We start from the raw sequence: 14545 nt of genomic DNA, 5'->3' as shown, positions 1-14545 counted from the left end.
AGACAAACAGAGAACAAGAACAGGTGAGACAAAGAGGAAAAAAAATCAAGATGGCACATTTCAACCCAACCATATCAAAACCCACGTTAAATATAAATAGTCTAAACACCCAAAGAAAGGCAGAGATTATGCCAATAAATACAATAAATCAAATGAAATGGACAAATTCCTTAAAAGATACAAACTACCAGAATGTACTCAAGAAGAAGCAGATAAGCTGTATAGTCCCACGTCTATTTTAAAAATTAGGCCTATAGTAAAAGAAAAAAAATCGGCATACTGGCTCATATGTATACTCCCAGCCACTAGGGAGGCTGAGGCAGGACAATTGCTTGAGTTCAGAAATTCGATCCTGTTTTCTAACTTAATTAATAGTTAAAACTCTTGGCCCAAATGCATTCACCAAGGAATCCTATCAAACATTTCAAGAATAACACTAATTCTACATAAACTCTTGCAAAAAATGTAAAATAAGTTAATATTTAACTCAATCTATGAAGACAGCAATACCCTGAAACCAAAATCAGACAAAGATATTACAAGAAAACACAGAATAAACTAGATGCAAAAATACTCACTCATAATTTTTGCAGATCAAATCCAAAATGTATAAAAAAATACATCATGACTAAGTGGAATGATACGTATCCCAGGAATGCAAGGATAGCTTAATATTTGAAAATCAATGTAATTCACCATATGAACAGATAGAAAAAGCAAAATCATGTGTCTGTTGGCGTATGAATGTCTTCTTTTGAGAAATGTCTGTTCATATCCTTTGCCCACTTTTTGATGGGGTTGTTTTTTTCTTGTAAATTTGTTTGAGTTCTTTATAGGTTCTGGATATTAGCCCTTTGTCAGATGAGTAGATTGCAAAAATTTTCTCCCATTCTGTAGGTTGCCTGTTCACTCTGATGGTAGTTTCTTTTGCTGTGCAGAAGCTCTTTAGTTTAATGAGATCCCATTTGTCCATTTTGGCTTTTGCTGCCGTTGCTTTCGGTGTTTTAGACATTTTGGTGTTTTAGACATGTTTTAGATACATGAAAAAATGCTCATCATCACTGGCCATCAGAGAAATGCAAATCAAAACCACAATGAGATAGCATCTCACACCAGTTAGAATGGCAATCATTAAAAAGTCAGGAAACAACAGGTGCTGGAGAGGATGTGGAGAAATAGGAATACTTTCCCACTGTTGGTGGGATTGTAAACTAGTTCAACCATTATGGAAAACAGTATGGCGATTCCTCAAGGATCTAGAACTAGATGTACCATACGACCCAGCCATCCCATTACTGGTTATATACCCAAAGGATTATAAATCATGCTGCTATAAAGACACATGCACACGTATGTTTATTGCGGCACTATTCACAATAGCAAAGACTTGGAATCAACCCAAATGTCCATCAGTGACAGACTGGATTAAGAAAATGTGGCACATATACACCATGGAATACTATGCAGCCATAAAAAAGGATGAGTTTGTGTCCTTTGTAGGGACATGGATGCAGCTGGAAACCATCATTCTTAGCAAACTATCACAAGAACAGAAAACCAAACACCACATGTTCTCACTCATAGGTGGGAACTGAACAATGAGATCACTTGGACTCCGGAAGGGGAACATCACACACCGGGGCCTATCATGGGGAGGGGGGAGGGGGAAGGGATTGCATTGGGAGTTATACCTGATGTAAATGACGAGTTGATGGGTGCTGACGAGTTGATGGGTGCAGCACACCAACATGGCACAAGTATACATATGTAACAAACCTGCACATTATGCACATGTACCCTAGAACTTAAAATATAATAATAAAAAATAAAGAAAGAAAGAAAGAAAGAAAAAAGAAAAAGCAAAATCATATTATCATCTCAATAGATGCAGAAAAAGCACCCAGCAAAATCTACATCCATTGCTGATTAAAAAAAAAACTCACAAAAAATTAGCAATGGAAAAAAACTTTCTCAAGCTGTAAAGGGCGTCTATGAAAAAGCTATTGCTAACACATATCTGATTTTGAAAAACTGAATGTTTATTCTCTAAGATCAAGAATGAGGTATGAATGTCTACTCTTATCATTCCTATTCAACACTATACTGAAAGTTCTAGCCAATGACATACAGCAAGAAAAAGTTATAAAAGGCATCTAGATTAGAAAGGAAGAACTGTCAACATTCACAGATCATATGATCACCTATGTAGAAAATATAATACAATCTACAAAAACATTACTAGGACTAATAAATGAGTTTTGCAAGGTTGCAAGATACAAGATGAACATACAAAAATCAGTACCATGTAAGCATACTTAATAAAGCATGTAGGAGGTTAAAAGATATTTTTAAAGAATCTACTGGGAAGCTTATAAAAATGTAGATTACAAGTAAGCTAAAAATTATAAACATGCAAGTAGATACATTCCTATGCATGGAATTAGGATAGTTAATGTTCTTTACTTGCTTAAAATGTTTTTTACAAGCTTCTGTTACCCCATTTATTCTTGAAGAAAAATCTTCTGGTCCTCAATTACTTAGAAAGTAAATGGATTCTCAATTTAGAAAAGTGCCATATGTCAGAGACATAACTGGTGACAATTAGGATTTTGAGACACTACTGTACAAAGAGAGATTCACCTGTTTTCCATGGAAGCCTGGTTCCCTGGCAAGAAGATCCAGGTACATTTGTAGCAACAACTTCAAATAGAGAAACAGTCTGGGATTAAAGACTCTGATGTATATGTGAACATATAAATATATTGGGAAGACCTGGGACAACGCTTTTAATTTAAAATTAAAACTAGAATTTTAGGCCAGGCGCAGTGAATCCCAACATTTTGGGAAGCAAAGGCAGGAAGAATTTTCTGAGCCCAAATGTTCAAGACCAGCCTAGGCAACACGGCAAGACCCCATCTCTACAAAAAATTTAAAAATTAGCCAGGTTACTTGGGAGGCTGAGATGGGAGGATCACTTGAGCCTAGGAAGTCGAGGCTGCAGTGAACTGTGATTGTGCTACTGCACCTCAGTCTGGATGAAGAGTGAGACCCTGTCACCAAAAAAAAAATAAAAAAAAAAAAAAAAAAAAAAAAAGATTTTATGAAGATAAATTGGTCTACATCTTATTATCAGTGTAGGTCTAAAGCATCAATTGAGCTCTGCTTTATGAACTTCTACCTGAATCACTGGATTAAAAATCCTAAGAAATACAGAAGATACACATACATACAAACTCACATATATATATAATCTAGAGAGATTTGCTTTAGGCTAGTGATTCCCAAACTTGGACATATGTTTTCATCACCTGGACAGCTTTAAAAAATGCAATGCCCAGCTCACACTGAAGAAAAATCAAATCAGAATGGGGGTGAGTGAGGAACCAGACATCAGTATTTTATATAGATCCCAGATGATTACAATGTGGAATAAAGTTTGAGAACCACTGTTTTAAGACAAAATTCGATAATGCCATCATTATCAAATTAGTAACTTAATTTGGAGCCATTATAGGTGGTTTTAAGTCTCTAACCACCTGGACTGAATAAATTACTAGGGGAAGCTTTGCGGCAATAACAATCTGCAAAATGCCATCTCTGCACAGGGAGAGAAAGCTGGAGTTCAGGAGATGTGAAAAATATATGACTCAAAGAAAAAAGGGAAGGGATGGTATTCTATTTCCAAATTCCTTATAAAGGTTATTTATGAAACACCAAGTCACTCTAACTGATGAAGAAAGCCAGCTCAGACACTAAAATCATAGCCCGAAGAGAAGAAACACTCTGGGAATGATGCTCATTTCACAAGGCACACTTTGTACCCAGAACACGGGATGCTTCCATTTCAGTATATCACAATCTGCCCTCCATATATAACTCTCACCTGAATCTCAACAAAAAATCCAGAAATGTACAGGATTCTCAAATAAATTAAGGGTGTGCTTTCAGACTCACATGCTGGAAAAGGTATATACACTCACCCCGATGCAGTTCACGAGACAACACAGGTCTCTCAAAGGGGCAAGATTCAATAGATGAAATGTGGTTGACAATACGTCATTCACAACCTCTGCTACTTGTGTTACTTTTCTCCGTGCTTGTAACCAAATTTGAGATGACTATCCTCCTTTTTTTCTGGTTTCAGTGGGGTTAGGTATGCATTTGCAGAAGTGAATGAGACATTCGGGGCTATCATTTACAATGGATCCATAAAACTGCTATCAGAACAAGAACGACAAAATAGTTTAGTGACATGACTTACCCTATGGCACATGTAGGATCCACCTTTCTTCACCCGGTCTTTCCCAGAAGGGGGACCTTTCTACGGATGAAGAAAAAAGGCTGTGTTAGACCAGAAGGCAAAGCTGCCCCTTACACAGTGGGAGAGAATCCACTTTGATCCAACCAGCTCTCTCATGGTTGTCTAAACTCTCCACATGTGTTTCCACCCCTAGGCTTTGTATCTGTATTCATGGGCCCTCCCAAATGCCCACCTCCCTAAATCCTACCCATCTTCTAAGGTCCACCTCAAGTTCCCACTCTTTGGTGAAGTCTTCTTGACTACAGAAAGCAATCCTGCCTCTAAGTCCCTACAGCATTTCTTGCCTGGATGACTAATAAGCTGCTTGGCCGCACCTCTTACCATGTCATGCTAATAAGCAAATTTATCCTGTGTTATAATTAGTTTATTCATCTACACTGGCAAGCGTCTTTGAATTACATGTTTTTGTTTTTTTTTTTTTTGAAACAAAAATTTTTTTGAGACAGGGTCTCCCTCTGTCACCCAGGCTGGAGTGCAGTGGCATGATCACAGCTCACTACAGCCTTGACCACCTGGGCTCAAGCAATCCTCCCTCCTCAGCCTCCCAAGTAGCTAGAACCACAGGCATGAACCACCACGCCCAGCTAATTTTTAAAAATTATTATTTGTAGAGACAGGGTCTCGCTCTATTGCCCAGGCTGGTCTTGAACTACCGGGCTCAAGTGACCCTCCTACCTCAGCCTCCCAAAGTGCTGGGATTACAGGCATGCAACACCATGCCAGGCCAGAATTATATGTTTTTATAATCCCACTGTGTAACACTTAATAAACACTTTGCTGATTGAATGAAAGAGTTTGTTTGTTAGCCTTAACAAAAAATTTAGGTGTGGTTTATTAAGATATAATTAATATACAGTAAAATTCATCCTTTTTAAGTGCACAGTTCCAATGAGTTTTGACAAACATATATAGTCATGTAACCGCTACCACAATCAAGATATAGAACATGGTTTATCTTGAAGAAAGAAAAAGACACACATGCATACTATGAACCAGGCACAGTTTGAACACTTTACAAATATTAACTCAGGTATTCTCCATCCAATCTTGGAGGTAGGTTAAGTTACCAGCAAAATAAGTGGCACAACCAGGAAGCCCTGCTCCAGACTCCAAGCTCTGAGGCACTCCACTGTGCACCCACTTAGAGACAAGAAGTATAGGAAATTAGGCAGTGCTTAAAAGGAGGCAAGAAAGAGCAATGTCTACCACTGTAATAAGAATTGAGATCTACACAGAGCCAGTACAATGGCAAGACCTTTTTCTAGGAAGGGCTTCAGATAAAAGTTCAAAGGAAATGAAAATCCTAAGGCATCAGTTGCCAAGATAAAAGCCTCAATATCAGGTAAGCCATACACCGCATCTGAAAGGTACCAATAAATAGGCTCTAATAAGTCAGAACGATATCAGGGGAGTCTGTGGGGAGAGGGATTTATCTCCTTTTTTTTGTTCAAAAAGACAATCACACACCTGTCTACTATTTGCTCCGAAAACGCAAGAAGCTGGGACAACCCCGCTCACATCTTAGTTTTTCCTTTTCCTGTGAATCAAAAGGGTCCTTAGTTAACTGGCAGAAGTTAAAAGAACCACGCTTTCTCGAAGCATAGCTAATGTACTGTCTTGCAAATGTAAACCATGTGGGCAGAAGTGCACATTATCTTCTAAGCATTTCCAGGTACAGATGCTCCTTAGCATGGGATTAGGTCCTGTCCTGATAAATCGATCATAAGTTGAAAATACTATTTATTAAGTCGAAAATGCATTTAATACTCCTAACCTACCCAATATCACAGCTTAGCCTAGCGTACCTTAAACATGTTCAGAACACTTACGTTAGTCTGTAGCTGGGCAAATCATCTAACAACACAAAGCCTATTTTATAATAAAGTGTTGACTATATCATGTAAATTACTGAATACTGAACTGAAAGTGGAAAACAGAGTGGTTGTATGGATACTTAAACCACAGTTTCTACCGAAGGCATATCACTTTCACATAATTGTAAACTAAAAAAAAATCTTCAGTCAAACCATTGTAAGTAGGGGACTGTTGTGCTTAGAAACTATCACAGACGAAGCCATTGGCTAGTCCTCCTTCATCTGCAGGGCTACAATATTTCCAAGGCCTTAAATGCTTAATGTTATATTAATAAACTTTTATTAATTATAAACAGACACACTGCAAACGTGAAAAGCTACATGTCAAAATAATGGCTGGCAGCAGTTTTCTTCCCAGGAATATCTAGAATCTGACAAACATTCTGAGTCAGTTTTATTACTCTATAAAAGTAAGACAATTACCGAGAATTCACCGTGGCATCAATGAAAGCATTTAAAACTGTGGAACTCTCCCATGTAACGGCCACACTCTCCTACACTGTTTCTTGCTTAACAGTTCTTACATTACACTGCTTTAGGTGGTTCGCTGCATGCTCTGTTACAATGTATCAAATTGTGATTCAAGTCTTTCACAGTATCTGCTAGCATGCAATTTAGACTCTTCAAGTAGATCTAGGAACAAGGAGGAGCTGATTTGCCAATGGGAAGGCATGGGAACAAAATAGTTCCCTTTCATCATCAACTTCAATGAACTAAGTCTGCAATCAATAACTACGACACTTACCACAGTGACGCGAGTACTAATGACAGTCATCCCAGACTGACACAACTGTAGCCCCTAACACAGTCCTCAATTTAGGTGACTGCTCAGCTGCTTCTTATAAATAAAACTATTTTTGCTAGCAAACAACATGGTAATTAACTAAAACTGTTTGAAATGCTTGCCACTTTGCCGAAAAACAGAAAAATTACTAGGAGGGTGTAGTGGGTTGAAAAATGTTCCCAAAATTAATGTTCATTCACAGCCCTAGCATCTGACCTGATTCAGAAATAGGAACTTTGCAGATTGTAAATTTTGTAATTAATATAAGATCATATGGGATTAGGGCAGGCCCTAAATCCAATGACTGGTGTCCTTGTAAGATGAGGAGAGTATGCACAGAGGAACACAGAGAAGTCTATATGGTGATGGAGGCAGGAACTGGAGTGAGGCAGCTACAAGCCAAGGAATGCGAAGGATTCCTGGAAGCCACCAGGAAGGATCTTCCCTTAGAGATTCCAGATGGTGTGTGGCCTAGCTGGCACCTTGATTTCAGACTGCTAGCCTCCAGAACTGTGAGAGGATAAATTTCTGTTGTTTCAAGACACTAACTGTGGGAGGCCAAGGCGGGCAGATCACAAGGTCAAGAGGTAGAGACCATCCTGGCCAATATAGTGAAACCCCATCTCTACTAAAAATACAAAAATTAGCTGGTTGTGGTGGCACACACCTATAGTCCAGCTACTCACGAGGCTGAGGCAGGAGAATCACTTGAATCTGTGAGGCAGAGGTTGCAGTGAGCCGAGATTGCGCCACTGCACTCGAACTTGGCAACAGAGCGAGACTCCATCTCAAAAAAAAAAAAAGACACTAAGTGTGTGGTAGTTTGTTATGCAGCCCTAGCAGACTAATCCGGAGAGTTAGGGAAGACGGGTATCTCCATATCCATTTGTGGAAAAAAACAGTAATAAATCAAAATTAACACTCTCTCATGATCAAGTTTATTACTGCAGGCTAAAACAACTTAAGTGGCTACTGGTGGTGGTGTTTAAACACCTCATCTGTTTGCCTGTATACCGCAGCAGGAAGAGCAGCCGCAGGGCCCTACCACCTCCACCTCCTGTGCTCAAGAGTCTCAGGGATGCATAAGAAACCACTTGGAATTAACCTAGATATCCATCAATAGTGGACTGGATAAAGAAAATGTGGTACATATACACCATGGAATACTACACAGCCATAAAAAAGAATGAATCATGTCCTTTGCAGCAACCTGAATGGAGCTGGAGGCCATTATTATCCTATGTGAATTAACGCAGGAACAGAAAACCAAATACTGCATGTTCTCACTTATAAATGGGAGCTAAACATTGAGTACACATGGAGACAAAGAAGAGAACAATACACACTGGGGCCTATTTGAGCAAGGTGGAGGGTGAGAGAAGGATAAGGACTGAAAAACTACATACTGAGTATTATGCTGATTACCTGGGTGACAAAATTATCTGTACACCAAACCCCCTCGGCCCACAATTTACCCATGTCACAAACCTGCACATCCATCCTTTGCACTTAAAATGAAAGTTGGAAAGGAAAAAAAAAAGTCTCAGTGGAAAAACACATGGAACATAGGGATTCTGCCTATAACCAGGCAGGAACCATCGTGAATGCTATCTTCAAAGGTACTATTGCCCGTAACTGCTCTAGTCCCATAGACACCAAAATATTAACACATCTCCAATGCTTGCCTGGTTGCAAGAACAGCAAAACACACAGGTTTCTACATATCAGTCCCAATAATCTCAAAAGGCCAAGGTAAAGCTAAAGTTCTCAGGAAAAGAGATGAAGAAGCAACGCTCAGCATTAGTGCAGAGAAATCTACCCCTGTTTAAAACACCTGGGAAGGCATGTTTAACAATGAGTCAAATCCACTGGAGATGCCACAGAACCACGAATCAGTGAGACTGGCTTGTTTAGAGGAGGAATGCGTTTGTAAGGAAGAGGGGTGGCCATCCTGCTCAGGGCTACCAGGACATTTTTCACAGCACAATGACTGCACTCTGTGTAGTCAGGAGACATTTTCCTTTCCCTCCTTGTCATGCCCAATACATTGACAAGGAAAGCAACAGAAGGGATGGAGAGTGTGACAAATTTCCATCACTCAGCGAACAGTCAAAAGGCACTACTAGCGACCTGGATGGGACTGGAGACTATCATTCCAAGTGAAATAACTCAGGAATGGAAAACCAAACATCACATGTTCTCACTCATAAGTGGGAGCTAAGCTATGAGGATGCAGAGGCGTAAGAATGACACAATGGACTTTGGGGACTCGGGGGAAAGGGTGGGAAGGGAGTGAGGGATAAAAGGCAACAAATCGGGTGCAGTGGATACTGCTCAGGTGGGGGTGCACCAAAATCTCACAAATCACCACTAAGGAACTTACCCATGTAACCAAACACCACCTGTTCCCCAATAACCAATAAAAATTTAAAAAGTAAAACAAATAATAAACATGTTATTTGACACAATCCATAGTAATGAAATGCTAAGCACCCACTAAAAAGAATGAGGCACTTCTGTATGTGTACACATTACTATCACTTTTTTACTATGAAAATAACAGCATCAAGCATTTATTCTGACTTCCTCACACAAACTATGCCTCAGGAAAATAGAAGAGTTATGAGTGAATGTTCTTTATAGAGGAATTCCAGATAATTAATGCAGAAAGAGTAATAGAATATCATTATTTCAAAAATCTTGGCCAAGTGCAATGGCTCACGCCTGTAATCACAGCACTTTAGGAGGCCAATGTGGGAAGATTGCTTGAGCCCAGGAGTTCAAGACCGGCCTAGGCAACATGGTGAAACCTCATCTCTACAAAAAATACAAAAGTTAGCCAGGTGTGGTGGGGCACATCTGTAGTCCCAGTTACTCAAAAGGCTGAGGCAGGAGAACCACTTGAACCTGGGAGGCAGAAGTTCTAGTGAGCGGTGACTGCACCACAGCACTGCAACCCAGACAACAGGAATGAGAAACCCTGTCTCAGGAAAACAAACAAACAAACAAGCAAACAAAAACAAACCCTCCTAAAGAACTGAATCTAGGCAATGAGTATCAATGGCTGCTAAAATCAGTGAGTGAAAGGCTAATGAAGAACCTTGTAACAGATGGTTCAGACTGACAATGTCTACTTAAATACTGATCAATCTTATTAACAAACATAATCTTATCAGTGTCACAATAAAAGCCATGCAAAATATGCTTCCTGATATGATATAAAGAATGTACACAGCCCTATGAAGTATTTTTAATTACTCATATACATACACACACTCATTCATGCACACATACACACACACACCCCCTCCCTAAAGCCTAAATATAATCAAGACTTTAAATCTAAATAAAGATTGTAGAAAATACAGGGAATAGAAGAATATTCTAAAATGATTCCACAAAGATGCAATGAACAAAACCCAGGTCATGGGAAATTCTTCTAAAAACAGATCATTTGTGGTGATTCCTCAATGATCTAAAACCAGAAATACCATTTGACCCAGCAATCCCATTATTGGATATATACCCAAAAGATTATAAATCATTCTGCTATAAAGACACATGCACACATATGTTTATTGCAGCACTGCTCACAATAGCAAAGACTTGGAACCAACCCAAATGCCCATCAATGATGGACTGGATAAAGAAAATGTGGCACATATACACCATGCAATACTATGCATCCATAAAAAAGGATGAGCTCATGTCCTTTGCAGGGACATGGATGAAGCTGAAAACCACCATTCTCAAGAAACTAACGATAGAACAGAAAACCAAACACCGCATGTTCTCACTCATAGGTGGGAGTTGAACAATGAGAACACATGGAGACAGGGAGGGGAATATCACACACTGAGGCCTGTTGGGGGTCGGGGACTAGGGGAGGGATAGCATTAGGTGAAATACCTAATGCAGGTGATGGGTTGATGGGTGCAGCAAACCACTATGGTATGTGTATACCTAAGTAAAAAAACCTGCACATTCTGTACATGTACCCCAGAACTTAAAGTACAATAAAAAGGAAAAAAAAAAAGAGATCAGGGCCGGGTGCAGTGGTTCATGCCTATAATCCCAGCACTTTGGGAGGTCAAGGCAGATGAATCACTGGAGGCCAGGAGCTCAAGATCATCCTGGCCAACATGGTGAATGTCTCTAGTAAAAATATAAAAATTAGCTAGTCATAGTGGTACACACCTATAATTCCAGCTACTAGGAAGGGGGAGGCAAGAGAATTACTTGAACCTGGGAGGCAGAGGCTGCAGTGAGCCGAGATTGCACCATGCACTCCAGCCTGGGCGACAGAGCAAGACTCCAATTCAAAAATAAATAAATAAATAAATAAATAAATAAATAAATAAATAAATAAATAAATAAAAATAAGAAGAGATTAGACATGTTTTCAACAAATAACAAGGGAGGAAAAAGAGAAAAGTTATAAATTGAGAGACTTAAAATATTCTCTGGTCGTGGTGGTGGCATGGGGCAATTCTATATGCCTTGTGGCAGTTTTTGTCTTGGATTATCTTTTGAAGGATGTTTGTGTAACCAAGAGTCTCAGAAGATGACAGAAGAAGGCAGGTTTGTTTCCTGGCCAGAACAATAATGTCAAAGGTTGGGTGTGTTTATTATAAACCTCTTTATAAGACTAGAAGTCTCCTAAGCTCAGGATTATCTAGCTGTGACAAAGACCTACTGTGTCATCCTTGTGGGACTTGGGGGACAAGGGGAAGCGATGTGAACAGGAAGTCCATGTTGCCTGCTGTGCTGTGACTAGAAAAATCTGTAACTCTGACACAGAAACTTCATGTCTTCTGCCAGCATCCATGATACTGTAGTGGCCTAACTCATGAGCTTGCAAACAGGATAAAATTTCAGACTCTTCATAGTCTTGATGAAGACATATCAACAAACAAAATGCATAGTATTACTGGCATATATATTCCAGTTATATACGTGAAAATCTTAACACAGTGTGACCATTATTGCTTTAAACAATCTTATGTTTGGTGTACTCTATATCCAGTTTTCCCCAATGGCAACATCTTCCAAAACTCTGTACTCTATCTCAACCAGGATGTTGACATTGACACAGTCAAGACACAGAACATTTCCATCACAAGGCTCCCTGACGTTGCCCTTTTATAGTTACGACCACTTCCTTCCCATCCCCCAACCCCTTCTTAACCCCTGGAAAACACTAACCCCTTCCCACTCCTATAATTTTGTCGTTTCAAGAATGTTATATTAATATAAATGGAATCATACAGTATGTAAACTTTTTGAACTGGCTTTTTTTCCACTCAGCATAACTCTCCAGAGATTCATCCAGGTTGCTTCGCGTACCAACAGTCTATCCCTTATTACGGTTGAGTAGTATTCCATGGTGGGGATGTATCAGTTTGTTTAAATATTCACCCACTGAAGGACATTTCGGCTGTTTCTAGGTTTGTTTGTTTGTTTGTTTGGCTATTACGAATAAAGATGCTATAAACAGTCATGTGTAGGTTTTTGTATGAACATAAATTTTCATCCCTTTGGAATCAGTGCCAAAGAAGGGCATATGGTGGTCGAATGTTTACTTGATTTTTTTTTTGAGACAGAGTCCCTCGCTCTGTCGCCCAGGATGGAGCGCAGTGGCATAATCTTGGCTCATTCCAAGGGTTGAGCCTTGGGTTCAAGCGATTCTCCTGCCTCAGCCTCCTGAGTAGCTGGGATTACAGGCACATGCCACCAGGCCCAGGTAATTTCTGTATTTTTAGTAGAGACAGGGTTTCACCATGTTAGCCAGGCTGGTCTCGAACTCACGACCTCATGTGATCAGCCTGTCTTTGCCTCCCAAAGTGCTAGGGTTACAGGAGTGAGCCACTGCGCCCAGTCGAATGTCTAGGTTTTAAAGAAAACATCAAACTGTTTTCCAGAATGGCTGTACTCTGTCACATAACCACCAGCAATGGATAAATAATCCAGTTTCTCTGTATCCTAGCCAGTCACTACTTTTTAATTTTAGCCATTCTGATAGGTGTATAGTTGTATCTCATTATGGTTTTAATTTTTATTTCTCCAATGGCTAATGATGTTGAGCATCTTTTCATGTGCTTAGTGCCATCTGTATATCTTCTTCTGTGAAGTGTCTCTTCATGTCTTCTGCACATGTTCTAATTGGATTGTTTGGTTTTTTACTGTTGAGTGTTGAGTTTTTTATATATTGTAATTATACATGGCTTTTGTCAGATATATGGGTTGTGAATATTTTCTCTCACTCTGTAGCTTGTCTTTATATCCTCTTAACAGGATCTTTCACAGCAAAAAAGTTCTAATTTTTATAAAGTCCAGTTTATTTATTTTTCCATATGTGGGTGATCACGCTTTTTGGTGTCAAGTCTATATACACTCTTTGCCTAGCCCTAGATCTCACATTTTCTCCTGTGTTTTTTTCTAAAGGTTTTAGAGTTTTGCAGTTTAAATTTTAACTCTGTGATTCATCTGGAGTTAATTTTCGTGTAAGGTGTGAGACTAAGGTAGAGGTTCATTTTCTGCCCACGGATGTCCAATTGTTCCAGCACCATATGTTGAAAAGGCTTTCTTTCCTTCATTAAATTGCTTTGGCAACTTTGTCAAAAATCAGTTGGGCATCATATATGTGTGGGTCTCTTTCTGGGTTCTCTATTTTGTTTCACTGACCTATGAGCATATCCCTCCACCAATATCAAACAGTCTTGATTACTGTAGCTATGTAGTAAGTCTTCAAATTGGGTATACTGGTTCCTCTCACATTATTATTTTTCAAAATTGTTTTAGCAATTCTACTTCCTTTGCCTTTCCATATATATTTCAGAAAAATCATGACAATGTCTACAAAAAAATCTTGCTGGGATTTTGACAGGAATTACATTAAACAATTGGTAGAACTGACATCTTTACTAGGCTGAATTTTCCAATTCATGAGCATTGTCTCTTCATTTATTCAGATATTTCTTTTATTAGTGTTGCATAGCTTTTAGCACACATGTACTATACACATTTTATTAGATTTACAGATAAACATTTCATTTGGTTTTGGCAACTGTAAATGTATTGTATTTTAAATTTCAATGTCCATGTGTTTGTTGTTAGTCTACAGAAATAAACTTATGTTTATCTTGTGTCTTATAAACTTTATAAACTGATATATTAGTTTTAAGAAGATTTTGGTAGATTCCCTGGGACTTTCTATGTAAACAAACACTCATATATCTGCAAATAGGGACTGTTTTATTCCTTCCTTGCTGATCTGTATACCTTTTATTTCCATTTCTTACCTTATTCTACTGGCTAGAAATCCCAGCACTATGTTGAATAAGAGTTCTTGAAACAGACATAGTTACCTTTTTCCTGATATTAGTGGAAAAGCACTCGGTCTTTTACCATTAAATATAATGGTAACTATACAGTTTTTTTGTAGATGCTCTTTATTAAGTTTGAGAAAATCTTTGTATTCCTATTTTCCTGAGAATTTTTGTTATAAATGAGTGTTGAATTTGTTAAATGCTTTTTCTGCACTGATATAATCATGTGATTTTTTTT

At 38.8% G+C, this 14545-nt stretch overlaps 1 protein-coding gene across 4 annotated transcripts in view; it reads right to left on the bottom strand.

Annotated features, from left to right (window-relative positions):
- SUMF1 (sulfatase modifying factor 1) overlaps window positions 1-14545 on the bottom strand; it is a 404376-nt gene that overhangs the window by 304472 nt on the left and 85359 nt on the right. For 3 of the 4 annotated variants that reach the window (XM_011965456.1, XM_011965458.1, XM_011965460.1), the window contains one exon: window positions 4262-4321. The exons of the other annotated variant lie outside the window; for it this stretch is intronic. In XM_011965456.1, coding sequence (XP_011820846.1) covers window positions 4262-4321 — 60 coding nt within the window. The remainder of the gene's footprint in view (window positions 1-4261; window positions 4322-14545) is intronic. 4 annotated transcript variants of the gene reach the window in all.

The sequence above is a fragment of the Mandrillus leucophaeus genome, unplaced genomic scaffold (genome assembly GCF_000951045.1).
Source record: "Mandrillus leucophaeus isolate KB7577 unplaced genomic scaffold, Mleu.le_1.0 Scaffold727, whole genome shotgun sequence".
Lineage (NCBI taxonomy): Eukaryota > Metazoa > Chordata > Mammalia > Primates > Cercopithecidae > Mandrillus > Mandrillus leucophaeus.
Note: the sequence above shows the minus strand (reverse complement) of the source record. Positions and strands in the feature narration are given on the sequence as shown.